The following is a 26,915-nucleotide window of genomic DNA, read 5'->3' on the forward strand; positions in this document are numbered from 1 at the left end:
CGTGAATGTACAGTCAGGGACTAAAATTAAACACGCATTATAGACATACGTGATACCCTTAGAATTGATCCTCATAGTTGAGAATGATCATAGTGTTCAATACAGTGACTCGACTGAGATGTCAGAAATAACTTACTCTTGGCCGAAACGTTCTCATGTTTCTTTTTAATGTTGTATTGGTCATTTAAAAAAAAATAAACGTGCAAAATATTTCATAATTGTCTCGTAATGCTTTTCTGTTGTCTACCGTTCTGTAGCGTTTAGCTCCGTTATTCCCCATTTTCCCGCGATTTCCTGTAGTATTGCATTACATTATAGTCGAAATGAATCTTTGCAAAAATTCCACGAGTCTGACATAAATGTATGCGATTTTTACTGATCAGTGCACTGTATGGTCTGTAATACATAGGTTGTAATTACATGTAGAAAATAGGAAGTAAAATAGAGGGACCCGGTTCTCCTGGATGGCATCTGCCTAAAACCAAACACATTGATATCTTGTCAAAGCATCATGGTTAGTGTGACGATTTCTGATATTTAAAGTTATTCATATTTTTTTAATTGACAGTAGCATATTGGAGAGTGGATCAGAATAATTTCTGTAGACATGAAGGGGTTTTATACTTTTAGTGATGACTGCAATAGTCGATGGCAGATTAATACCACTTGTTCACATTTTGTTCATCAATGTTTTAGAAGTCGTTTACAGGATTATCAATTTTTTAGTAAAAGTGGCCATTTTTGATAGCGAATCAGCATCATTTGAGTACATAACATCTCATAGGACTTCATGCCAGCATAGCTGCTGTTAAATTTGGTAAAATTCTATCCTGCATCATTAGAAAAAAAAAAACATGAAATTTCTTTAAGCCAGAATGATCTATGCCAAATTAGGTTGAGCTTGTTTAAGTGTATGTTAAGAATTCGAAAATATCATGTTTTGACGGACGACGTATGCTTGACGTATGGTCATTCTTCAAACTCATTTGACATTCAAATTTTCATAGAATGAGATATTATTTCATAAATTCCTTTTGGGATCTGCTAAACATGTACGTTCGTAGTAGTGTCCAGACTGCTGGGCCGGGTCATTTAATAGCTGTGTAAATGAATATCTGACGTGTCGTGTAATAATTAGTACAATTAGTACAATTTGATATTTTTAATGTTGTGAACCGCAGAACGTATTATTGTTCCCCCTAGTTGTGTCTACATACGACTTTAAATCAATCTCTATAGTTTTTTAAGACTCCAAACGGAATTTTAAATTGAAACTTCTGGAATATAACAGACAATTTGCTACATAGAATACTACTTAAATATATGATTTTGTTTTGATGTCCTCATGCATAAATGTTTTTGGCCATACCGATCCTGGATATAAATATACAACATCTGACCGTCCAATCAGAAGACACTATTAAAACATCGATGTTAAAATGACACTGAGTTGGCTGAAATTGCTAAATTTGTAATACGATATCCTTAGCAACATAGTTGGAGAAATACAAACCTTTCTGGATACCGATGATATCCCGTGTGTCTAATATTCCACCATGTACCAAAGAAAATTTACGATATCTGGAAATCGAATCAGCTAAATTGATGACTGCTGCGTTTACAGGAACATTCTGCAGAGGAGATCGACTATTTTATTTGAGTATTTTACTCTTTCAAGGATCACATTATAAAACATACCTGTTGTTTTTTTATACTTTTATAAATGCTCTGCCCAGAACACGGGCTTACTTTAAAGTATCCAGAGTCTAAGTTTTAATAGCAATTACTAGTACTCATTTTAATACAATTTTATTGCCCTGCGCGGAGGACACACACCTCCTGCTTTTCTTATGAATTTTTTCTATATTTTACAAAGGAAAAAAATCTTATGAACAAGGTTCACGACTATCGATACATTTCTTTCTCTTTCTTATATTTACTATAGGATCCACATTTATGAAGTTTTACGGGCTGATTTAAAAGTCAGCACACAAAGCGAGCATTCTCAGGTGTTTTCAAAAATCTCCTCCCAACCGACAAAATAGGTTACTTTTTCCACTTGTTTGACATCTTGAAGGCGATTATAGACGTGAGAATTAAAAGAGGCACCTACAGGAAAAATGTCATTTTATGCCACGTTTTTTTGTTCTAGATCGGTACTCAAGTTTAATTTGTTTCGTGGATTACCAAAATTTTAGATTTTTAAATCTCCCTTCTAACAACAATTAATGGAAAGGAAATATCTAGATACCAACCTGCAGTTCCACTCGTGATAGCTTACATTTGGGAGTTTGCGCAGCCTTTATCAAGTCGTAACACCCCTCCATGTTTATAGGGTTATTACCGATCTGCAATTTAACATATACACAAATAAAGCGTGAAAACTTTTCATTTGCGCAAGTCAGACAACACGAATCGCGCTTTAGTAAGTACAGTTACACCGTACGTTTTTCCTGGGTTATTTTTACATGGTAATGAGTTGATTTTCTAACAAATGTACAGAGTTATTGCTCGCTTATTTTCACTAATAAAGACTGTATGTTGATCAATGTATCGAATTCTCACAATTGAACTCATTAAAGAAACATCAAAGCTACTAGTTAGAAATGTTCTCGATGAGGATACAAAAGTACTCAAAACAAGGTGCTCTCTAACGTTTCAATGATTGGCACACATTAATTTGAAATGACAGAACACAAGCTTCAAACATCTGATTAGGCTCACTTGAGTTGATGCCGTATCTTTCCTCTGAAAGAAAACATTTTAACCTGGATAGCAGAATGGCAATATAGTAACGCTTTCTTTCCTGCAATCCCATGTTGGATCAATGACTTGGACACGTTCAGATGTAAAAGGATGCATATCTACGATCGAAGAATTTCGTCGAGTTCTTCAGTTATGTTAACATTACAAATCACCATAGACCAATCTATGTGTCTTTGAGAGATTGTTGTGAAAGTTTGTCAAACGTGCCTAAGATTCGAAGTTGAATAAATACTGTTTTAAAGTTTAACCTGTAACATTTCAATCGTCTTGTTCTTCTTTAGCCCTTTGGCTACAAACGTGATTCCCTCCCAGTTGATGCGGTTGTTGCTTACGTCAAGAACTTTCAACGTCTTGTTTTCTGCTAAAAGTTCCTCTAACGCGATGCTCCCTTCAAAGCCAAGACCATTCATGGCGAGATTAAGGCTCAGGATCGAATCATTTTTCTGAAATAGATAACAAATTAACGCAGTATTTTGAGTTCATCAGAGTTAAGACTGATGTTATATATCACAGGACATTCACACCACACGTTTTATTGTCAAAGACAATATCTGACTGCCATTTAAAGCGTACCGAGCGATGGGCGTTGGTTAGGACGGCTTCCCGGGCAGTATTTTATTTTGAGACAGTTTCAAAAGGTATTTTGAAGTAATTGTGAAAGTAGAATTTCCTCTCAGACGTGCCGCTCAGTAAGAAGCAGGTGGCACCCCTCAAAACATATCAGGTCGAAAAGTTTCAGGTATAGAATCAAAATATTTGACTGGAATAAATACCAGAACTCTTAATAGTGAAGTTTCGAATTATAGAACATCCATTGTCTTGTTACAGAATCTTGTTTTCTACACTGGCTCCACATTTTTCTAAATAGTCTACTCCAGCACTGTGGGGCAAGAATTCTAAAACTTTTAGGGGTTTTCTATACTGTTTCAAAGCAAATTAAATAACCATTTGATAGAACATCACGTGTATTATAATTTTGTTATTTATACACAAGTCAGATATCTAAAAGACTGATAAGCATGAAACAAACTATAACGTTACAGTAAATAAAAAGTTTGTACTGGAAAATGAAACAAACTATAACGATACAGTAAATAAAAAGTTTGTACTGGAAAATGAAACAAACTATAACGTTACAGTAAATAAAAAGTTGTACTGGAAACCGATTGCCGACTTTGTGAATCATTACTGGAAATATCTAGAATCGTTTACGTTAACATACCCATATACAAAATTTAGTGGAAAAACGTGCTGAGAAACAAAATAACAGACTATTGGTTAGAAGCATAATGAAAAAATGAAGCTGGTGGCAAAAATGAAGAATAGTTTCAAAATGATGAAATACCTACATTCATCTAAAGAAAACAGAATAAATAGCAACTGACAATATGATGACCTATGTAATTTGAACTTTTACATCTTACGTTTACTCTCATACAAGCAAAGAAAAAAAATGACTACTAAAGCAACGGTATTCTAATTTTAAAGTCTGTACAAAGTAGACGATACTAATATTGATATTTTTAATTTTGCTGTCAGTGGTATAACCTCGACAAAGATTCACGATTTCGTAAACGTCGAAAAAAGTAAGCAAAGTAAGTGGCATGTCATCATGAATTTCAAGGTAATAATAATAATAATAATAATAATAATAACCAAGTGCATTAATGCTTATACCATTCATTTATTTATTGGTTTACACATGTCTACAGGGATAGTTGTTGTGAAGACTTTCTTTGCAATCGATGGCGAAATCTCACCTTCACTCCTTTCAATAAACCAACAGCTCCTTCCATTCGTATACTGTTCCAACTTATATCCACAAACTGTAGTGTTTTATTGTGACCTGGAACAAGGGAATATATTTAAAATATATAAAACTGACAAAGTTGTGTAAAGAACTATTATTACAATGATGTGTATAGAACATGTATAACAATGTTGTATACAGAAAATATATTACAATGGTGTGTACAAAATTTCTATTACAATGACGTGTACAGAAAATACATAACAGGGCTGTGTATAAAATTCTGTTAAAATTATGTGTACAGAAAATATATTACAAGGCTTTGTATAAACATCAATTACAATTATGTGTAGCGAAAATATAATACAAGGTTGTGTATAGAATTTATATTACAGCGCCGTTTATATATATATATATATATATATATATATATATATATATATATATATATATATATATATATATATATATATATATATATATATATATATATATATATATAATTTTCAAGGTCATGTACGAAACATTTATTACAAGCTTTGCATCTATCACAATAATCTCCTAACTGTATATAATAATGATATTTTGACAAGTTTGACATTTATTAATAGAACGATCTCTTGTGAGAATTACTGAAAGTGGACCCATCTGGATATTCTGAACTTTATATGTTCAAACTGTGAAGTTATAAAATCAGAAGTTTGTACCACAATTACAGTGGAAGGTGTGTGTGTGTGTATGTGTGTGTGTGTGTGTGTGTGTGAATCACTGTTTTTAGTAGATCTGTGAAACTGGCAAAGCTAAAGGATGATGTGTGGGAAATTAGTTCAAAATGACTGTCTCTTTTACATTTGCATTAGCTTTGAATCTTATGCCTATTTGCACAGCAATTCGGGGTGGGTAGGTATTTCATATCTAAATTATTAATAGAAAGCAGTGAGTCTTCATACCTTGTGATCAAGAAATAACACTTCAAGTCTGTAATATGTTTTAAATTATATAATATTCGGATTAGTTTTTCATACTTTGATAAATAAACTTTGTTTAAATGGGTTGTAATAAAAGTGTGAGTGAGTGATTTGGACTTTTGACGTAGCTTTAAAAAAAATTCAGTCATATCGCTACGATATATGTTGCATGGCAGTTCATAGTGATGTCTAGCACTGGGGCATCATGTCGCAGTCCTAACACTAACATCTTAATCCTGAGTGCCTAGCGAGGCAGTTGTTATTACATTTTTAAAAGTCTTTGGTATGATTCTGCCGGGGTTCGAACCCGCGACCTCCCGCAGTCGAGGCGGACACTTTAACCACTAAACCACGGGCGTGGTCGTTTGGATAAAAGAAATTATATTTCAGATTTCCAATATGCAACATGTATGGGTCTATCTATATCTTTTTTTCGAAGATCTTGGAGATTTTATAATGTATAACAAGTCTAATATTTATCATGCAAATTCAGGACAAGAGAGGGTTTTATTTACTAAATCGCATTAATGAAACTTTAGTAGTTTGTGTTTTATTGCACATAATATTTACCCAGTGCTGTGCCAAGTTTCTTGGAGCCTTGAATGGAAATTTGGTTGTGACTCATGTTTAACCATTTCAGGCTTGTATTTACCTGCAAAAGATATATGACAGTGCTATTGTATCGCTGTAAATGCATGTTATATTTAAGGACAAACCTTTCAGCCAAGTATCATCATAAAGGTGATTTCTCTTCCAGCATTTAAAAACCAGTGATTGCAAACTTGTACATACCTGACGGACGTTTTTAATCAAAACATTCTCTTTAACCTTTCCGCTCATCCCGTGATATACATATTAAAAATTGTCAGGAAGATTATAGATGGCCAAACTAGTATACTGCTAGATGTTCGTAATAGTAATGTTAATTTACGTTGAAAATTTCGAGGGATGTGTTACTACACAAAATATCTCCTATAGTAACAAATGAATCCGATGCTGTTTGTAAATGAGCCAGTATAGGGCGACTTACAAAGTTCATTTCGTGAATTAAATATTACCATTTCGATGGGAGAATTGATAAGTGCAATGAAAGAATTAAAGAATTGTAACTGCAGTGTTCCTGACAATGTATTTAATAATCTATTTAGAATGCCCTAAAACATCACCAGACAATCCTCAACTGAGTACCTATACCATGAGAATTTCTTTGAAGTACTGTTTAACGCTCAATATCTGGTCCAAACGATTGGTGCTTTTTTCAACAATCTGTCTGGCAATGTCTTAGAGAAATCTTGCAAACGTGTACTGATAGAGTACCAAAAATTGATCTTCGTCTTAAAATGCATTTTTTTCTGACGTCAGAAAAATTTCTGTTACTTCTTGTCTCGGTTTATTTTCTATTCTGGGTAGATAAACTGTTCTCGCTCTTTTGAAAGACCTGTACAACAACGATCAGTCTTATATTTAATTCCCCTTATGCTCCAGAATGTCCCACCCATGTAATTCTATGGAAAATTGTTAACATAGGATTTTCCTTTTGTCCCAGAGCCCCCCTCCCATGTTAACCTATTGACTAAAGTTTTGCCAAATAGTGCCTCAGACACCCCCACATAGCTACTGGTGTTGTTATACCTACCTGATTTTAGGCAAAATATGTCCACAACGATAAGATTTTACATTACATAGATTAATAGCTCATTGTATTAATAATAATTGTTTTGTGGCATTGACTGTTGCTAAAGCGTTTTATTATACTATAAAGGATGCTTTATTGTATAAATTATTTAAGAATAAAAAGAGGTAGGATGTTTAATATCATGCATCTTATCGGAAGAATTTGTATGTGTAACTGGCGTACGTCAAGGAGAATGCTTGTCGCCCTTCTTATTTTCCATATGTATTAATGATAATGAAGAAGGATTTATTAACAGTGGTGTTCCAGGTGCTGACTACAACTGTTTAGGATTTTATACGCATGTGCTCAGTAATATTTTCCGAGTCGAAACGGTGTCTGCTAAATGGAATCAATACTCGGAGTATATATTATGATAAGTGTGCCTTAAAGTCACTGCAAACAAAACAACAATTACGATTGCCGTAAGGGAGAAAGAATTGCCAAAAATAATTGATTCTTCTGTAAAGGTTTAGGATTTAAATGTTGCATATATATATATATATATATATATATATATATATATATATATATATATATATATATATATATATATATGCAATAAACTGACAAGGAACAGTACGAAACTAGTATTTACCAAGTATGAGCGCTTTCGACTCTTTAATGAGTCTTTTTCAAAGGCAAATACAAAATATAGACAAGACAAACAAATAAAACAGGAAAACGGTTATGTTTGCAAACATTACATGGCTGTTTCTACAGGAATTAAACCTTTAACTTTATTATGCTTCAACTAGTTTCTTTCAACTTGTTGTTGATACTGGAAAATATTAGTATTGACCTAGAAATCGATGAGCCATAACGACATCTATTATTTTATGTAAATTTATGAAAGCGCAGTGTTTCCCGATGAATTTACCTACTTTGGGATTGTCTGCATGGTAGAAAACAAATACAGACATCTACTCGAAACCAACCGACAAACACCAGCATCTCCTCCCAAGCAGCTGTCATCCAAAACACTGCATTAGGAAATTCCCATATAGGCAGGCACTGAGGATACGCAGAAATTGCTCCGATGATGAAGCATTCCTTAAAAGGTCTGATGAACTATCTAAACATTTAATTTACCGAGGCTACGACAAAGACCTGATTAAGGAGAAAACCCAAAGGGCCAAACAAACCGCGATGACCTACTAAAATAAGGAAAGAAGGACACCATTGATCCTGACCTACCATCCAAACAACCCCAAATTAGGTAAAATCATCGGGAAACACTGGCCCATCGTTGAATCGTCGGACGAACTAAAGTAAATCCTCCCTAACAAACCTGTAGTAACCTACCGGAGGCTAAAAAACCTCAAGGACATCCTAGTCAGGGTGAAGCTAACGCCAATCACTAATCAAGACCACCCTATTCAATCTAGCCCCTGTCTTGTCTATGTTTTGCATTTGCCTTTAAAAAAGACTCATTAAAGAGTCGAAAGTGACCAGGATAGTTAGATACTAGTTTCGCACTGTTCGTAGTCAGTTTACTGCGTTTATCTTACTCAAATCCTGACCAACGTGATCCCTTGCTGAATCCAGTACACTTGAAAGGATTCTTATTCGCGATATGATTTGTATTATATATATATATATATATATATATATATATATATATATATATATATATATATATATATATATATATATATATATATATATATATATACACACACATGTGCAACGTGCTAAAAAAATGAGCATCACTTTCTATTAGATTGCCATTGTTATGCATGTATATATATATATATATATATATATATATATATATATATATATATATATATATATATATATATATATATATATATATTCCTTGGACAAATTCTCATTAACTCAACTTAAAAGACTCTAATAAACTGGATGGATGTACAAAACATGACTTAAACCGATAACCAAAATGTGTTATGTGATTTTATTTATACGCGGTGTGGAAAGAACTATTTTACCTTAATTCCACCAGCTATGATTGCACACTCGTTATCTCCTAACTTACAACCTGTGAATGACAGAAGCAAAAAATCCAATTTTATAGAGGAAACACTTATAATTTATTTAGGTATTATAATTTTACCTAGACTTCTACGTTTTTTGCTTATATATACAGGTCGACCAAAAGATTTCTCTATAAATCAACAAACTTTTACCCAGAAATCCTGAAAATTCCCGAATCTAAAAACAATTCCCGAAATGAGCCTAAGGCAAATTAATATTCTCCCCAACCATTTTACTTTAATACAACTTAATGTTCTCATTTCTTCGTGTGTTGAAAGGTACAATACACTCCCAATTATTTACTGAATACATCTGAAATGTTTATCTAATAATCCCATGTAAACTACTACTTGCCCTTGAAGCATAGTTTATCGTTTTTTTTACTGACATAGATTCCTCACGTCTGTGTGGGTTCGTGTCTTGGATTCGGCCAATGTGGGTATGTAAGAAATCTTGCCAGTAGCTTCTCGTGGATCGGTGGTTCTTTCCGGGTTTTCCCCGGGTTCTTCCTCCACCTAGGGGCGTATTAACCATTAAGCAGACTAAGCACATGCTTAGGGCACCAGGGCCAAAAGGGGCACCACAAAGTTGAGAAAAGGGTGAAAAGAAAAAAAAACGAATGAAGATTTGTAAAAAAAATTGATAAAACTAGTGCAAATTGATCATAATGTTCTGTTTCTTGATCATGGTGCACCCTAGGGTTATCTTCCCAGCTGTACCACAAGGAGCACTGCTGGCGCAATACACTCTGACCTCTGTCGGTCAGCGTGGAAAGGAGGGGGGCACCAAGATTTGTCAGTGCTTAGGGCGCCAGTGAGCCTTAATCCGCCCCTGCCTCCACCATTTATACTGGCCGCCATGAATAGCATATCTTGTGTTGAAAAATGTCGTTAAACCATACAACAACATCAGCAACAACAACTGACATAGATTCGGTCAATCTGCATCTATCTGCTTGAAAATATTCGGCCGATAAGTCAGCCCCTCCCCCATGATGATATTGACTGGCGTTTAGGGGCGGATATAACCTATTCATTAAAGTGCAAATATCTGCAGCCAATTTCGGCTGTACACATCGGTGTACATTTTATACACTTACCAGTATTTCTTGCGGTTGTGGAGCTAACGTCGGGTGAAGGGTTCATTTGGTGACGTGTACATTATATTTCAGGAGCAAATGCTATGTTTGGTAACTTGTAAATCCACGTGGAATAGAACAACTCTCTGTCCTGTGACCATTTTGAATTTCAAGCTAGAAATGGTGGTTATCAATTACCGCTATTTGTCTAACATGTTCGCAGGTCGGTTCTGGAATGATTTGCATGCATCAAAGTTGCACATTTTAATGAATAGGTAACATCAGACCCATATATCATCCATCAGTATCAACACAGATTGGGGGGGGGGGATGATTTATCGGACTAAAAAATGTGGATTAGAATACGTTTTACGTCATCCTGGATAGGATCCAAAGTCGGACGCACATCTCATGTCAAGCCCGTCTTCACACTCACTTAGTAAAACGCCGACATGGCAATATTAGTGACAACGGTCAGTCAAGCACAGTATTTCGCTGGCAATGTGAAAGGCATATTATAACATTCGATTGGGCATCTTGTTACAACAAAATTAGGTTTATGTTCCTGCACCTGCTGAATCTCGTCGTATATCGGACAAAAATTACAACTGCCCTAGCGCCATCATTTTCCAATCATATTTCAAGAATTGTTCAGCATTATGAGAGTAATCAGGCCATGGTTAAATACATTCAACGCTAGTGGTTCTCCTTCCGCCATATTTGGGCTACCTTAAGCCAGTATACGGTCGCATACAGTACTTGGTACATATATACAAAAAGGCTCACCGGATAAATTTATATCTGCTATCCAGGAGGATTCTCTCAGTGATTCATCTAAAGCCATTGCACCGGCCATGCCAATTTTGTTGTTACAAATACACTGGAAAAAATAGGTTATAGAGTGAGCATGCTGGTTAAATACTATTGATATAACAAATGTGGTCGCCTGCATTTTTTTCCATAGGCCTATATCACGGTTTTGTCTGCGTGCTGTATATTAGAAAAATAAATCTTTTGTTCGATCTGGGCGATTGTCCTATATACATGTATATTTCAATGAAGCAATACCGATTTCAGTACCTTTCGAGTCAAACAAAGCCTAAATCAAAAGGGTTGAAATCTGATGTAAATCTCTTATAGTAATTGTTAGAGAAATGCACACACACACACACACACACACACACACACACATCTTAAATGACTCGCTACAGCCGAGTTCAAAATTAATACTAATCTGAAATCACTAAACCAGCCAGAGTTGATGGTATTATTTCACAAATTATTAATCATTAACCCAGGTGGAAATTTAGTGCAATTAGCGAAGCGAAACGTTCAGAACACAAAACAATAATCTGATATTTTTACACATCATAAAAAGTTGGTACAAAGCTATTCTAATCGGAATTCAACAGTTTTCAGAGAGATGACTTTAGAAAATAGGATAAAATTATAGTCAAAGCCTTTTGTGTTGAGAACGAGCATTCAAAGCAATGTAAACGTTGATTTGTTGATACCAAAAATTAAGAAAAATATACTCCAATGTTTTAGTAAAAGATGCCTATATACATATTACTTTTGATGATCATAACATCGAGATCAGAAGTATTAGTCCTGATGGTTCAAACAGTACAATACGAAAATTGAACAAATTACTTATTTGTCATTGGTAAACAGAGATTTATATTCGGCTGATTCTACAATAGTAATTAATGATATTGAACACTGTACGAGGTCTGTCTACAACGATTTAACATAAACAGTGACAAAAGTAATGGAGAACAAATTTCTTTTTAAAAGAAAAACATGGTAACTCAGTATATGAAGTAACTGTAGTAGAATCAACCATATGGATGGCAACATTTGACATCAGTATAAAACTGTTTTCGATTTGAAAGGATACAGGAACATTACTGAAAATTAAAGTACCTGTTTAAGAATGTTGTCCTGTTCAGAAAGTCGGCATCACGCATAAAATATTATCTGCATGTTTTTATTTCACTTTGAATGAGTGTCAGGGAACAACACATCTTTACTACAACTCTATAATGTCCACTTGCTGACACAAATATAAATGAACTGTTTTGGCAACAAATTAAACAAGACAAAATAAAATTTAAAAAATACATGAATTGAAATAAAGGTCAACTGAACAGTCTACTTATGCATAACTTTATGCAAACCATGATGACCAGTGGCAAGCAGATAATGTAGTCATTGATCATTTGACAAAAGACAAGACTGGATGCAAATATTGTTTGATGGTAGTATATATTTATTATTCGTAATACGATTGGTTTAACAATTTTAAAAGATATAAAGGGAGAGGACACACACTGTGCAATTTAAGAAAGCTTCATACAAAGTAAACATAAATAGTTCGAGGAAGAGAATAGTAAGTTGCAACAGGAACACTAAGGATTTATTTGAAAAAGCAAACATTGAATAATATTCAACTTACTCTGACAAAAACATTAGTTTTTGAAAATGGTTTAAATTAACAATGAAAAATATGAAAAGTATTTCAGACATAATAAAACCAGAAAATGGGTTTACATTTTACTCAGTTCAATTAAGGAATACAATAATACTCACCACAGATCTTCGTCATGGGATGCCTTATTTAATTTTACCGAGTGGGTATTTAAAACTTGGCAATTAAGTTTCGGTGATCCAAGCTATAACAAACTGGCAAACATGAATTCTGAGGATATAGTATGAGACTTTTTTAATATCCTGAGTTCTCACCGTGTGATGATCATACGGGATGACATATACAAAGTTAAAACTATTTAAAAAATAAGACGGGTGACCTGTGAAAGGTTTCTTTTAGATAAAGGGAATCATATGATGAATCATTTGGAAACGACTGAAAACATGATGACATAAATATAAATGGAGGGATGAATATGCAGATGTAGAAGTATAAATGAGCATGACAACTTTAAGCTTTTGAAAAATGACGAGATTCTTGAATGTTACAGATCTAGAATATAGAACCTTAACAATAAACAACAACGCACTAGAACAAGAAATGATCTAAGCAGGTATTATATCTGAATGTGTATTGATATCAAAATCAGAGGAAAAAAGAAAGTACATCCTATACATCACAGATAATTAACAAAAGGGGAAAAAGTAAAATCGTACTAAATATCCAAAAAGGATCATGAATGACATTTAGAAGAAATTGAAAGAGACAACTTTAAGTAATATAAAAATGGTTCCATTTAAATCGATATAAAAGCTGAAAAAGTACAAGGTAAAAGAGAACATACTGATCAAAAAGATTTTTAACAAAAATGAAACTTTATGAAAATCACAAATGTTGATGCATAATGGGGACATTTTAACTTCTCTCTAATTTTATGCAAAGAAAGTATACCAATAATACCAAAAGACACCTGCGTTTCGTGCAGGTATACAATCGTCTATGCATTTTTCCTGGAGTTGTTTACCATTTCAATTTTTAATCCATCTCTAAAACCTTATTGTTACAATCAATTAGCATAAAATTAACCAGGCGTAATTATTTAAGATCAAACTACAAAAATAAATACTGTTAAATACTGTTATCAATATTGGCGATACAACCATTCAGTATGCTTGACAGTATGTTTAACACGTCACAAATTCAACAGACATAAAGTCTAATGGAGGAAATAGACAAATTAAACACGAAACACCACTGATATATAGAGTGTGCAAAATCAGCTAAATTAAATGATGGTAAAATACAATCGGCTTGTCCTTTCCCTTGGATCCATCAGCTGCGTGGAGAGGGGGGATCAGCTGCATGGGCAACAGTTGATTCTCCATATCACCCTGCCCAGGCTTGCGCCCTGGAGAGGACACTCCAGCTTCGCTCCATAGCGTCGACACAACACGGGAAGCAGCAGTTTACCGGTTATAAGTCGATTGGCGTAGAGCCAGACGCCAGGGGTTGCTTCTGACGGTGGGAGAGACCAACATGTTTCACTGGACAGCTACCGCCCGCCTCAAACTGGGCAGTCCCCAGCCAATAAGGTGCCGTCCCGCCACAGTTCGCCTGCCTTGCTGGGTACGTAAGGCTTAAGGTACGCGAGTACCTGACAAGCGGACTGCAACTACTGCACCAAGAAATAACAAAATAAAAATAAAAAAGAAGACTTCAATCCTCAAGCTAGGTACCTGGAATGTCCGGACCATGCTGACTGGGCTTTCAGATGATCTCCAGGCAATCAGCGATGTTCGTAAGACCTCAGTCATCAACGACGAACTTGCAAGGCTCCAGGTCGACATCGCCTCACTACAGGAGACACGACTACCAGATTCTGGTTCCCTCAGAGAAAAGAACTACACATTCTTCTGGCAAGGAAAGAGTGCAGATGAAGCCAGAGAGTTTGGTGTTGGATTCGCTGTCAGGAACACTCTGTTGGGAATGATGGAACCCTGCCAACAAGGAAATGAAATACTGCTATCCCTCCGCCTCCACACCACAAACAGGCCTGTCAACCTGATCAGTGTTTACGCTCCCACACTAAGATCTGCCACAGATACCAAGGATGAGTTTTATGATGAGTTAAACTCGCTCATCGACAAATTCCCAAGGAAGAGAACTTGATTTTGCTGGGCGACTTCAATGCTAGGGTGGGTGCCGATCATGACTCTTGACCCTCCTGCCTTGGCAAGTTTGGCGTTGGGAAGATGAATGAGAATGGGCAGCGCCTTCTAGAGATGTGCTCGTACCACGAACTCAGCATCACCAATTCATTCTTTCAGACAAAGCCACAGCACAAAGTGTCTTGGAGGCATCCCCGGTCTAAACACTGGCACCAGCTGGACTTGATCATTACAAGACGGTCAGCCATGAAGGGTGTGCTTCATACCCGTACCTTCGACAGTGCTGACTGCGACACCGACCACTCGCTGGTGTGCTGCAAAATGAAGCTTCAGCCAAAGAAGATCCACCGCTCTAGGCAAGATGGTCAACCACGCATTGATATAAGCAAGACATCATATCCAGACAAGGCTGAGGAATTCACATATGCTCTTTTTAAGACGTTTGACTCAGAACCCCCCAACGGCAGTGCCAAAGAAAGATGGGATTACATCAGAGAGACTGTATACAGCACAGCCACACGGATCTTTGGTAAGAAGCAATCAAAGAACAATGACTGGTTTGAGGCTAACTCTGCCACACTCATGCCAGCCATAGAAGAGCGTCGCAGTGCTCACCTGCAATACAAGCAATCCCCCTGTCAGAAGACACTACAGGCATACAGGTCTACCAGAAGCAAAGTGCAGAGATTAGCACGGCAGTGTGCCAGTGAATACTGGCTTCAGCTCTGTCAGAGTATCCAGTCAGCAGCAGATATTGGTAACATCAGAGGCATGTACGATGGCATAAAGAAAGCAATGGGTCCCACAAAGAAACTGACAGCACCACTGAAGTCTGCCACAGGCGATACCATCCACAACAAGGGCAAGCAGATGGAGCGTTGGGTGGAATACTACTCCGAACTGTACTCCAAAGAGAACCACGTGAACAATGATGCCCTCAACGCCATTGAAAACCTCCCTCTCATGGCCGAACTGGACGAGAAACCTACTGTAGACGAACTAAAGAAGGCCTTAGAGAAACTGTCCCTAGGTAAAGCCCCAGGGAAGGATGGCATCACAGCAGAACTCATCAAGTGTGGATGTAGCGTGCTTCTCACACACCTGCACGACCTCCTCTGCCAGTGCTGGGACGAGGGGGCAGTGCCTCAGGACATGAGAGATGCTAACATCATAACCCTGTACAAGAACAAGGGCGACAGAAGCGACTGCAACAACTACAGGGGCATATCACTTCTCAGCATCGTGGGTAAAGTTTTCGCACGCGTCATCCTGAACAGACTGCAGACGCTTGCTGACAGAGTTTACCCAGAGTCGCAGCGCGGGTTCCGCGCAGAGAGGTCCACAATCGACATGATCTTCTCTGTCAGGCAACTGCAGGAAAAATGCAGAGAACAACACAGACCCCTCTTCCTGGCCTTTATAGACCTCACCAAGACATTCGATCTGGTCAGTAGAGACGGACTCTTCACAATCCTGGCGAAAATTGGTTGCCCTCCAAAGCTGCTAAGCATGATCCAGTCCTTCCACGATGACATGAAAGGCACAGTGCAGTACGATGGCTCAACATCCGACCCCTTTGACATCCGCAGTGGAGTTAAACAGGGCTGTGTCCTTGCCCCCACGCTCTTCGGCATCTTCTTCGCAGTCCTGCTTAAGCATGCCTTTGGGACGTCCACAGAAGGGATTTACCTGCACACACGATCAGACGGCAGACTGTTCAACCTCGCACGACTAAAGCAAAGAGCAAAGTGCGTGAAGTAACCATCAGGGACATGCTCTTCGCAGACGATGCTGCTCTAGCCGCCCACACAGAAGCTGAGCTTCAGCGCCTGGTGGCCCGCTTTGCTAAAGCATGTGATGAGTTTGGGTTAACCATAAGCCTAAAGAAAACTAATGTGATGGTTCAGGACGCGGACCCCCCAAGCATCATCATCAACAACTACGAACTTGAGGTGGTGAGTCAGTTCATGTATCTCGGCTCTACCATCACCAACAACCTCTCGCTCGATGCTGAGCTCAACAAGCGGATCGGAAAGGCATCAACAACTCTCTCCAGGTTGTCGCAGAGAGTGTGGAACAACAGCATGCTGACCATGAACACTAAGATCACCGTGCACCGTGCATGCGTGCTAAGCACTCTCATGTATGCCAGTGAAACCTGGACTATGTACGCCTCACAAGAGAAAAGACTGTGCGCCTTTCACATGCGATGCCTCCGACGCATACTCGGGATCACCTGGAGCGATCGAGTAACAAACAACGAGGTGCTCGAGCGTGCCAAGATTCCCAGCATGATCACACTCCTCCGCCAACGCCGCATCAGATGGCTGGGCCATATACGTCGGATGGTTGACAGACGGATCCCCAAAGACATTCTTTATTCGGAACTCGCCTCTGGCAAAAGGTCGATCGGACGGCCACATCTCCGCTTCAAGGATGTCTGTAAGCATGACATGAAACCCCTTGATATTGATGTCAACACCTGGGAAGAGCTCGCTCTAGACAGATCTGGCTGGCGACATGCTCTGATCACTGCTCTGAAAGCCGGACAGGACAAGCAACGCTTGCTAGCTGATGAAAGACGATCGCAGAGGAAGAAGAAGCAGCTTCAACCAACACCTGACACAACCTTCAAGTGCAGCAAGTGCAGCAGGGACTGCCACTCCCGCATTGGACTACTTAGCCACAGCAGACGCTGCACAACCACCAACCGGGTCATCTCTCATGGGCGCAGTTCCATCGTCTCTCGAGACTAACGGATGCCAACAACTAACAACAATAGAGGAGATAATAAATGGAGAGAAAAATAAACAAAGAGTTGCACGTGAACGCAAAGAACAATAACTGAATGTATTTGCACATGAATGGCCAATTTCGCTCTCATGTTTTTGGACTTTAGAGAAGGTTGGACTCCAGTCCACAAATTAAGAGGATCTGACCCAAAAGTTACAGCATTTAGTCTTAAAGTAATAGGTTCTACTGCTAATATGATGTACATCAAAATTAAAAAATAGCAACAACAACAATAACAACACCACCAACACCAATAATAATAATAATAATAATAATAATAATAATTGTTACTAGTCTATACTCTTAAAATAAGTAGCAGAAAAGAGTAAAAAGCAACAAGCTTTGCAAAATTCAACAAATAATTTATTTCCATAGAATACAAAAGTAAAAATGTAATTTAAAAAAACCTTCAGTATTACGAATTCAATCCCAAATAATCCTAGAATTACAGACTAGAGTCCTAATAATGTAATGTCCTAAATAAAATTCAGTAGAAGTCAAACTTAAATCCAAAATTGAAGGTGATGATGTGTCGGTGGTAGCTCGTAGGGTGTTGATGTTGCCAACGGTCTTTTGTTGAATCACAGTAATATAATTTCAGGTTTGAATTCACTATAAATTCCAGTGAATGTATCTATTCAAGATATTTTATCGTAGCACTTGTGTATTTCCTGAGAAAATAATCACTTGAATTCAATAATTTGAAGAAAATAGATTCCAGAACGCAATAATACTGGACACAACATATAAACAGCATATAATACAACTTGATTGTGCTAGAACTTAAAGCACGAATGAATTTTCCCTGTAGTCACCAGATTATATAGTCTTCTACTTCACCTCAGATCACAATTAGCATCTTCTTTATATAAAAAAGCCCATTGCTTAATGGAAAATTACCGTCTCTAATGACCCTGCTGTTGGCAAACTAAAAATGTTAGTTATTATTAGAAACCTATTACTAAAATTAAAATATTGAACCTGGACTATGTCAAATATACTAAGGAAATTCCAAAACTTAAATAGACCTAGAACCCAATAAAACATATTTACTTCTATTAATAATAATTCTGATTGTAAATCCATACACATAGATAATAATTTAGTTATGTATTATTTATTTACAGAATAAAATAAAAAAAAAGTCAATTCAGGTCAAGGTGACCCTCAAATCTCATTGAACCAATCAAATGCTAGAGCGTGCATGTTAGTTCTCGATAGGGCAATTGCACATTGAATTAATGCCTTTTTTACGTGATAGTTATTCGTACTCGTGTGTCATTATTGATCTGATTAGCTGCTGAGTTCACCTTAGCGATCGGCTTTTTCCTGAATGAATCTTTTACGGCGAAGCATACATGTACTTTTGCTATAGTGCTAACCATTGAATTAAAGGATTTAAAATATAACTGTACTCGTCTCAAACGACTTAAATGACAATTGTATTATAAATTCAAAGATGATACCTAACTACGTATAAATGGCAACAGCTGACTGAGGGATTTCATATTCGCGTTTAATAGAACTATGTATTCGAGAGTTAGTTAAATCTGTTTACAGGTTTCGTGTTTATTTTTAAATACGCAAAAAACAGCCATCACAATATAAGGAAACATTAACTGCTAATGACACATTCAATCAGGCAACAATAACATTCACTAAAACAAAATTTAAATTGATATCCAACATTGATATCAAGAAAAATAAAACAACAAAGACTTGATCTATGATACATATTATATTATAATGATGGAGCTTGTACTGAAGTTCGGTCTTTGATTAAGTAGAATTCAAAACAGTTGGTCTTCAATTTAGTAATTGATATAAAGCTAATTTTAACGAGATGATTTGGTCAAGGAAATGTTTGGTTTATTATATTCAATATTTAGCAGTATTTTAACGGCAGATAAGGGTTTTGATAGAATTATCATCTAGTAAAAGATTAATAAAGCGGAAATAATAAATACGGCAATAATTACAAGTTGCCTTTAAAAACTGGCAGGCGCGGATCCGGGAACTTCGAAACGTGGACGTGCATTATTGTTTGCTACGAAAATGTTAAAATCACAACTTCTTGCTGAACTTTCTCACACTTATTCATTACTATGTATAAAGTTTATAATAAGAATTTAATTAACGTATTTTCACGATTTCAGCATGTTGCTCCGTGCCCTTCATTGTTTATTCTATTTTACTGCACTAAGGCATCCTTAATTAAAGTGTCTGTTAACGTGATCAAGTGGTCAGATTAAATTAGATATTAATTCTTGATCTCACATTTTCTAATAATCACCATTTAAAGGTGGGTGTAATCAAATCTTAGAAAATTACACTCATTACCGAAATAGTCGGTACTGAATGTCTGCATGACTTGTATGAGTTGTACTTTAACTGGATACTATCAATCATACATAGATGCAGTGAACATATAGAAATATACAAATATTTTTTTATTACAAATATTAAATAACAGTTGACAAAGGACATTACATTCACATTACTATTATATAAATCGTACGTAATGCGCCGAGTACGCAAATGACCCGATTTAGGCCGAGTTCATTATGGGCCGATAACGTAAGTGGGACGACTATGAGCCGTGTAGTCCCGTAATCATCTGTTATCAGACTGGTTAAGTGATTTTAGAGCAGTATACATTTTTAGCAGTTTTTGTTTAATTTTTCAAATCTTGTCTAATGATAAACTTTGAGTATAGTGTTCTCTTCGACTGGAAACAGAGTTACTCGTATGTTAAAATCGTACATTACGACTGCTGTGTAAATCATTATATATTTATTGAAGAGCAAATAGGACAAAGTCTTTTCTGTAGTTTTAACTACCGGTGTTAATTTAATAGTTTACAAACTGGCATATAGAGATCAATGAGAGAAATACGTTAGCCTCAGAAAGCTTTACAATGGCCTCAACAAATTTACTTTGATGTTTTGCAATAATTCAATTCCGATGTTATAAATTTGTTCAGCGACCACTGATCATCTCTTTATCAAGCGAATATTCTCACCTGCCTGAAATAAGGCCGTAGCCCTATATTAACGTCACGAATTACGATTATTTGGTTAAGGTAATGTTAAACTCAACTTACCAGCCTTGTGAGAGAAACATTTTCCTTGAAGATGTATAATATAGGCACAAGGCATTCGTCATCCAGTCCGTTATTTCCCATATCCAGGGACAGAAGGCACGCGTTGTGCTTATCAAAAGAGGAAAGACATTTTAAAGGGATAAACGATTAGAAGATACTGAGTTAAAATAAATCATTAGTTTCATTAAGATATCATTCTTTTTCATCCAAATGGCCACATTCTGTAGTTTTATGGAATCTTTAAAGTTAAATTTGAACGTAGTTTCTTTTATGATAATGTTCGGCTGAACGGACTTTCACTATAAATATACTCATTTTGTATACATGAAGTATACGCTATTTAACTATTGATATACTAATTTTCTATACAGGAAGGATATGCTATTTAACTATTCATATACTCATTTTCTATACAGGAATGACATGCTATTTAACTATTCATATACTCATTTTCTATACAAGAAGGATATGCTATTTAGCTATTCATATACTAATTTTCTATACATGAAGTATATGCTATTTAACTATTCATATACTCATTTTCTATATAGGAATGATATGCTATTTAACTATTCTTATACTAATTTTCTATACAGGAAGGATATGCTATTTAACTATTTATATGCTCATTTTCTATACAGGAATGACATGCTATTTAACTATTCATATACTCATTTTCTATATAGGAATGATATGCTATTTAACTATTCTTATACTAATTTACTATACAGGAAGGATATGCTATTTAACTATTTATATACTCATTTTCTATATAGGAAGGATATGCTATTTAGCTATTCATATACTAATTTTCTATACATGAAGTATATGCTATTTAACTATTCATATACTCATTTTCTATACAGGAAGGATATGCTATTTAACTATTCATATACTCATTTTCTATATAGGAAGGATAAGCTATTTAACTATTCATATACTAATTTTCTATACAGGAAGGATATGCTATTTAACTATTCATATACTCATTTTCTATACAGGAATGATATGCTATGTAAATATTTACATAATCATTTTCTATACCGGAAGTATACGCTATGTAACTATTTACATACCCCATTTCTATACAGGAAGTATACGCTATTTAACTATTTATATACTCATTTTCTATACATGAGTTATATGCTATTTATTTATATACTCATTTTCTATACATGAACTATATGCTATTGTTAGTAGGCTATCTCAATGACTTTAAAAACTATTAATTTTTATTTAAATAAAATTGTGTTTCTCCATTAAAGTGGTTACATGACACAAAATAACTTCCATGCAAGTCAAAACTGAGGCCCAGAATGTCATTTCATTTAGCTTAAACCTCTAAACTATGTGTTTTCCATAAAAAAAAATTATTGTTATTCATTTTTTTTCTCAACCGTAACTAATTTCAGTTTATTCCATATTCAACAGCATTTGTAGTTATAGTAATATAACGGCACATTGATAAGGCATCCACTTGGCAGGTTGGAAGGGGTGTGGGTGGGTGTACACTAAGCAAATTTAAAGAAAATAATAGCTTTAGTTATTACCACGAGTGCACACGCTAGAGCCTTGCATTGCAAATCATTGAGACCCATATGCTGGAGGTTCATATCTTTCTCTCTGAGTTGTTTGATAATCTTCTGTATTGGCACAATTTCTAGAGTTTGGCATAGGTCTTGGTAGGTCACGTGACCGATCCCGGCATTCTCGTGTGTTTTTTTAATCCTTTTTTCCTGCTCTGTCGGTAGGTATACTGCTGTAAAGTCAGATTTCGTTTTTTAGTTGTTTAAGAATGTTGGAAGCAAATACGCTGATGACGGTACATGGTTACAATACATAAAAATTATTATTGAAAGGTAATTTATTCATGAAATTTGACACTGACCTTTAAATAATTGTCTGTAAATATGCAGGTGAACACATTTCCAAATAAAAGACAAATTATAAACTAAATGGATCAGAAAAAAGAAAGAAATGGAAACGAAGTAGGATAACATGAGTGAATCCAGGAACTAACGAAAGTGCATAAACACAAAAGAATCAATAAAATATCTCTTTAACCAAATTTCATGTATACACCATATTTGTGATTGACCATGAAATTCCAACTTTAAAAAATTGTAGGTTTCATTATTACGCGGGGAAAAAAAAAACGCTTATATGCATCGGATTTAGTCTTTTTATGTGAAAATCCTGAAAATTCATTACAAAGAAAAAAATAAACTACTTTTCAATCTGAAACTGAACTTTTATTGCTCTCCCATGAAAAACTAGACATGCGTAGTATTTAAATAGCAGTACTGATTCTGGAATGTAAAAATCACCTCCGGATTATCTATGTACTTAATCCCTTTACACATTTAACATACATTTAACATTGTGAAAGCTACATGTTCAGTTCATGAAAAATAAAAATAAATGAAACACGGAGAACATACGAGTACAATTCTATTCTGGGTTTGGAGAATTACTCACTGGAACTAAAGATTATAGTCGATAACTATATTACTAGAACGCAATTAAAATAATTCGAAATATTTACGCATGTCAATTTAAAGTCATTTTCGCATTATTGTTAAACTTTCTATTAAAGTTTTAATGATAAAATTGTCGAATAGAACTTTGATCAATGTGACAAACGGCCTGAGAGAAAAGATAACTGTGTTTTCTTATGAAAACGGTGCAAATGAGACGATAACCATGAAATTTAAGAGAAAAAAATTACGACGACTTGCCGTGATCTTCTAGATCCGTATCAAACTCATCCTCACTGGACACGCTGTTCTGATCGTTCTTAAAACTGACTCCCGTCATCTTTACGTTAACGCCATGATCATCTAGATCCGTATCAAACTCATCCTCACTGGACACGCTGTTCTGATCATTCTTAAACTTTACTCCCGTCATCATTATGTTAACGTAAACGTCAATGTCAACGTCGTCAGCTTGGTCAAGTACACTATCTTCATATTCCAACATGTCATTACTTGCCGCGTCACTTCGACGTGGTTGTTCAATGTACCAGTTATCTTCTTAAAGACTTACTTGTTAAATATTAATTGTGTATCGCTTTCACCTACACTTAATATGTCTAAGTGACTTACGGTAGCTGAGAATGTTCAATTTCACGATAACCCTCTGTACATTGTTCTCGTAGAAATTCAGAGTTTATAGTTAGAAACAATACATATTTCACGATAAAATCTCAAACTTCCAGAAAATAATATTCGTTGATCGACTCAAAGAAATGTCTGCATTTGGAACGTTGACATGGAGGATAATTCTGTCCAAGGCGAATATCGTCATATAACATAGTACGGCATGGTGACTGTTGAGCAAACTATATATAAAATACGTAAAGCTATCTGGCAGAATTTAAGAACAAATAAATACGTGTATCCTTGCAACATAACATATATGTAATTAGAGAAACAATGGATAGAACAATCAGTCAATTAAATTATTCATGCAAGAAACAACGGATGGAATTAGAAGTCATTGATTTGTTCAGGATATCTATGTTACATAATTTATTAATGGTAGTACATGCATGTCAGCTGGCTCATACCATGTTATACTGATCGAAAGAGAACATGGGTAAACATGTGCACATATTGATTTAGGTATAAATGTACAGGTGTATTGCATTAATACTATAAAGTATGTAAACTTCTGTCAATAATATACAAGAAGATGCAACATTCATGGTGTCCGTCATCTCAATGTTAATGTACGTGTTGTTAACATAGGGCAGCCTGCAACCTCCGCCCCGCAAAAACACCACAAAACAAAACCTTGTACACAGCGAGACCTTCCATTGCGATATTTAATGAAATTCACCTCTGATATGAAGCAACTTTATCTTTCACTAGTATCTCTACAAACTCTGTCTCCTTTCACACACAAACACACAAACAACAGACATGGTGAACAAGCCACTTGCTTTAAAGTCCATTTATGAAAAATAAAACTTCATATGAAAAGTTTTTAAAAAATATAAGGTCAATAACACAAAACCGAAGCCTCTAACCAAAACCAAGCGTTTCTCTAATTTTTTTTTTTTTTTTTTTCACTTCATTTTTGTCGTTCGTGTCTTTTTAAATTTCAATGCGTGTTCTTGTTTGCCCGTCGGACACTCATTTTTGATCGCATCCTCTCTTTTGCTGTAATGTGTGAGTAATCAAATCATTATTATAGTATTCTATCAATCCAAGATTGTATCAAGACCTATACGATATCGCGATCGAGGATCTTATACATTTATCGTGATAAATCCGTGTGGGGTACATTGTGCTTTTGAAAAGAAGTTTTTGAACTTTGTCATGTCAATATCCCCTGAACACCAGGTCTGATGAATGTTTCGCAGAGTACGTGTATCGACTCCATTAAACAACTAATATATTACAGTTATCTCTCATCACTTTAGGTATTTCTGTATATTACTGAATAACATTTTTATATTACGTGTTTAAACTCGAATCAACAGCAACACAAGAATGAGTGAAAACAACAAGCTTTGAAAAATTTAACAAATAATTTATTTCCCTGGAAAAATACTGTAAAAATGAAGAAAAAAAATAGGAACTTACGATTTTAAGAATCAAATCTAAAAATAATCCAAGAATAATAATACAATTTTAGAAGTTCTAATAATGACATTTTCTAATGATTTCAAGTTCGAGTCCCGACGAAGAATCCAAGATGGAAGGCGATGACGTATGCTGTATCCGGCACAGTGTGGTTGTCTACAGTTCCTTGTAAAACAAAACAAATAGTCCTCCGGTTTTGGGAATCCAAATAAAAGTTTTAAGAAATGTCTTTGTTCAAAAATTCTGTATGAGCACACGTCTATTTCCATGAAAAAAGAATTAATCCTTTTGAATCGAAATAATCTGAAGAACAATTAACATATAACTCGAAAACTGGCTTCAACAGAAGGAAACGACTTGACAACAAGCGTTTTTTAAGCCCAGCTTCACAAAATTCTTTCTAAGCATCACTTATTAACACTAAATGAAGCGCAATTTCGGAAATGCCTGAATTACGACATATAGGATCATGTGATCATGTTTACATATAAAAAATCACGTAGCCCCAGTATGACCTTGATAAAGACCAATCATTTTACTCCAAGAACTAAAAAGAGCTGTTTAATTCACTAAAAACTATTTACAAGCCTAGGGTCACGTGTCCAATACAGCCTCGATCTCACTCTTATTACTCCCACAATGAAAAAAGAACTTGTTGACGTGACTTTTACTAAATTTGACTTAAAGTCCGGAACCAGTACTTAGTATACAGAACTACATTATTTTGGCATATAATAAAATATAAAAAATAGACAAATTTTAAAATGTGCAAACAATTAAATCAGATATAAATTAAATCAAATACACATAACAATATATAACATCAGTGTTTTTGTGTCTGCCTCGAGAAAATGTCCTAGCTGGATTTGATTGTTTGTCGAGCATTACATCATCGTATACTACGAGAATATTAATAAACCCATCGAGGTGATCTACAGATGGGGCTTCATCAATATCGGTGAAAAAATCAATAATATCATTACCATCCTCGTCCAACAATTTGGCATTTTCATTAAAATCTTTAAGCACATCGTAGCATCTCTGATCATCTACGGATGGTGCCACTAAATATAAGTTATCCCACTTGAGCCTTCTCATTATCAAATTAAGCAGTAATTGTGTTTTACACGATCCGAATGGACCTATTATTATCATTCTGGGGGAATTCGGTAATGCTGAAATATGTTTTACTGGCTCTTGCTTTTGTGTCGCTAAAAATTCAACGACATCCATGTTGTAGAAATATAATAAATAATATGAATTGATATTGTGTTTGATGCATTGCATCCATCCATCCCCACAAGTGGATTAACAACAATAATATAAAAATAATCAAAAGCGTGCACTTAAAAAAGTACATGTGTAAAATGTGGTACAGAAAATATAAATTTATCTCCCTGACACAGTCAGGACACAAATTGTTTGGTGGTGATATAACCGCTTCATTAGGGAAAATTACCAGGAGCTCCACGGGCTAAATAACAAGAAGAAAAACATCTTCCCGGATATAATTATTGTGGTCCTGGAACTCGACTTGATATCTGACTTGACGAGCGAGATCAACCAAGTCCATCGGAATATCTAGTAAATGCG

General features: G+C 35.5%; 1 protein-coding gene across 1 annotated transcript in view; it reads right to left on the reverse strand.

Moving 5' to 3' along the window:
* LOC149805434 (uncharacterized) overlaps positions 1–23,712 on the reverse strand; it is a 36,371-nt gene extending 12,659 nt beyond the window's left edge. The window contains exons 1-10 of the mRNA XM_089934210.1: positions 23,469–23,712; positions 22,281–22,489; positions 20,731–20,838; positions 11,022–11,115; positions 9,112–9,161; positions 6,055–6,136; positions 4,527–4,612; positions 3,015–3,209; positions 2,256–2,348; positions 1,514–1,631 (exon numbers count right to left, since the gene is read on the reverse strand). Coding sequence (XP_089790336.1) covers positions 1,514–1,631; positions 2,256–2,348; positions 3,015–3,209; positions 4,527–4,612; positions 6,055–6,136; positions 9,112–9,161; positions 11,022–11,115; positions 20,731–20,838; positions 22,281–22,489; positions 23,469–23,712 — 1,279 coding nt within the window. The remainder of the gene's footprint in view (positions 1–1,513; positions 1,632–2,255; positions 2,349–3,014; positions 3,210–4,526; positions 4,613–6,054; positions 6,137–9,111; positions 9,162–11,021; positions 11,116–20,730; positions 20,839–22,280; positions 22,490–23,468) is intronic.
* Positions 23,713–26,915: the final 3,203 nt, after the last annotated feature.

This window comes from Sinohyriopsis cumingii, chromosome 2 (assembly GCF_028554795.1).
Source record: "Sinohyriopsis cumingii isolate HCF-2022 chromosome 2, ASM2855479v2, whole genome shotgun sequence".
Lineage (NCBI taxonomy): Eukaryota > Metazoa > Mollusca > Bivalvia > Unionida > Unionidae > Sinohyriopsis > Sinohyriopsis cumingii.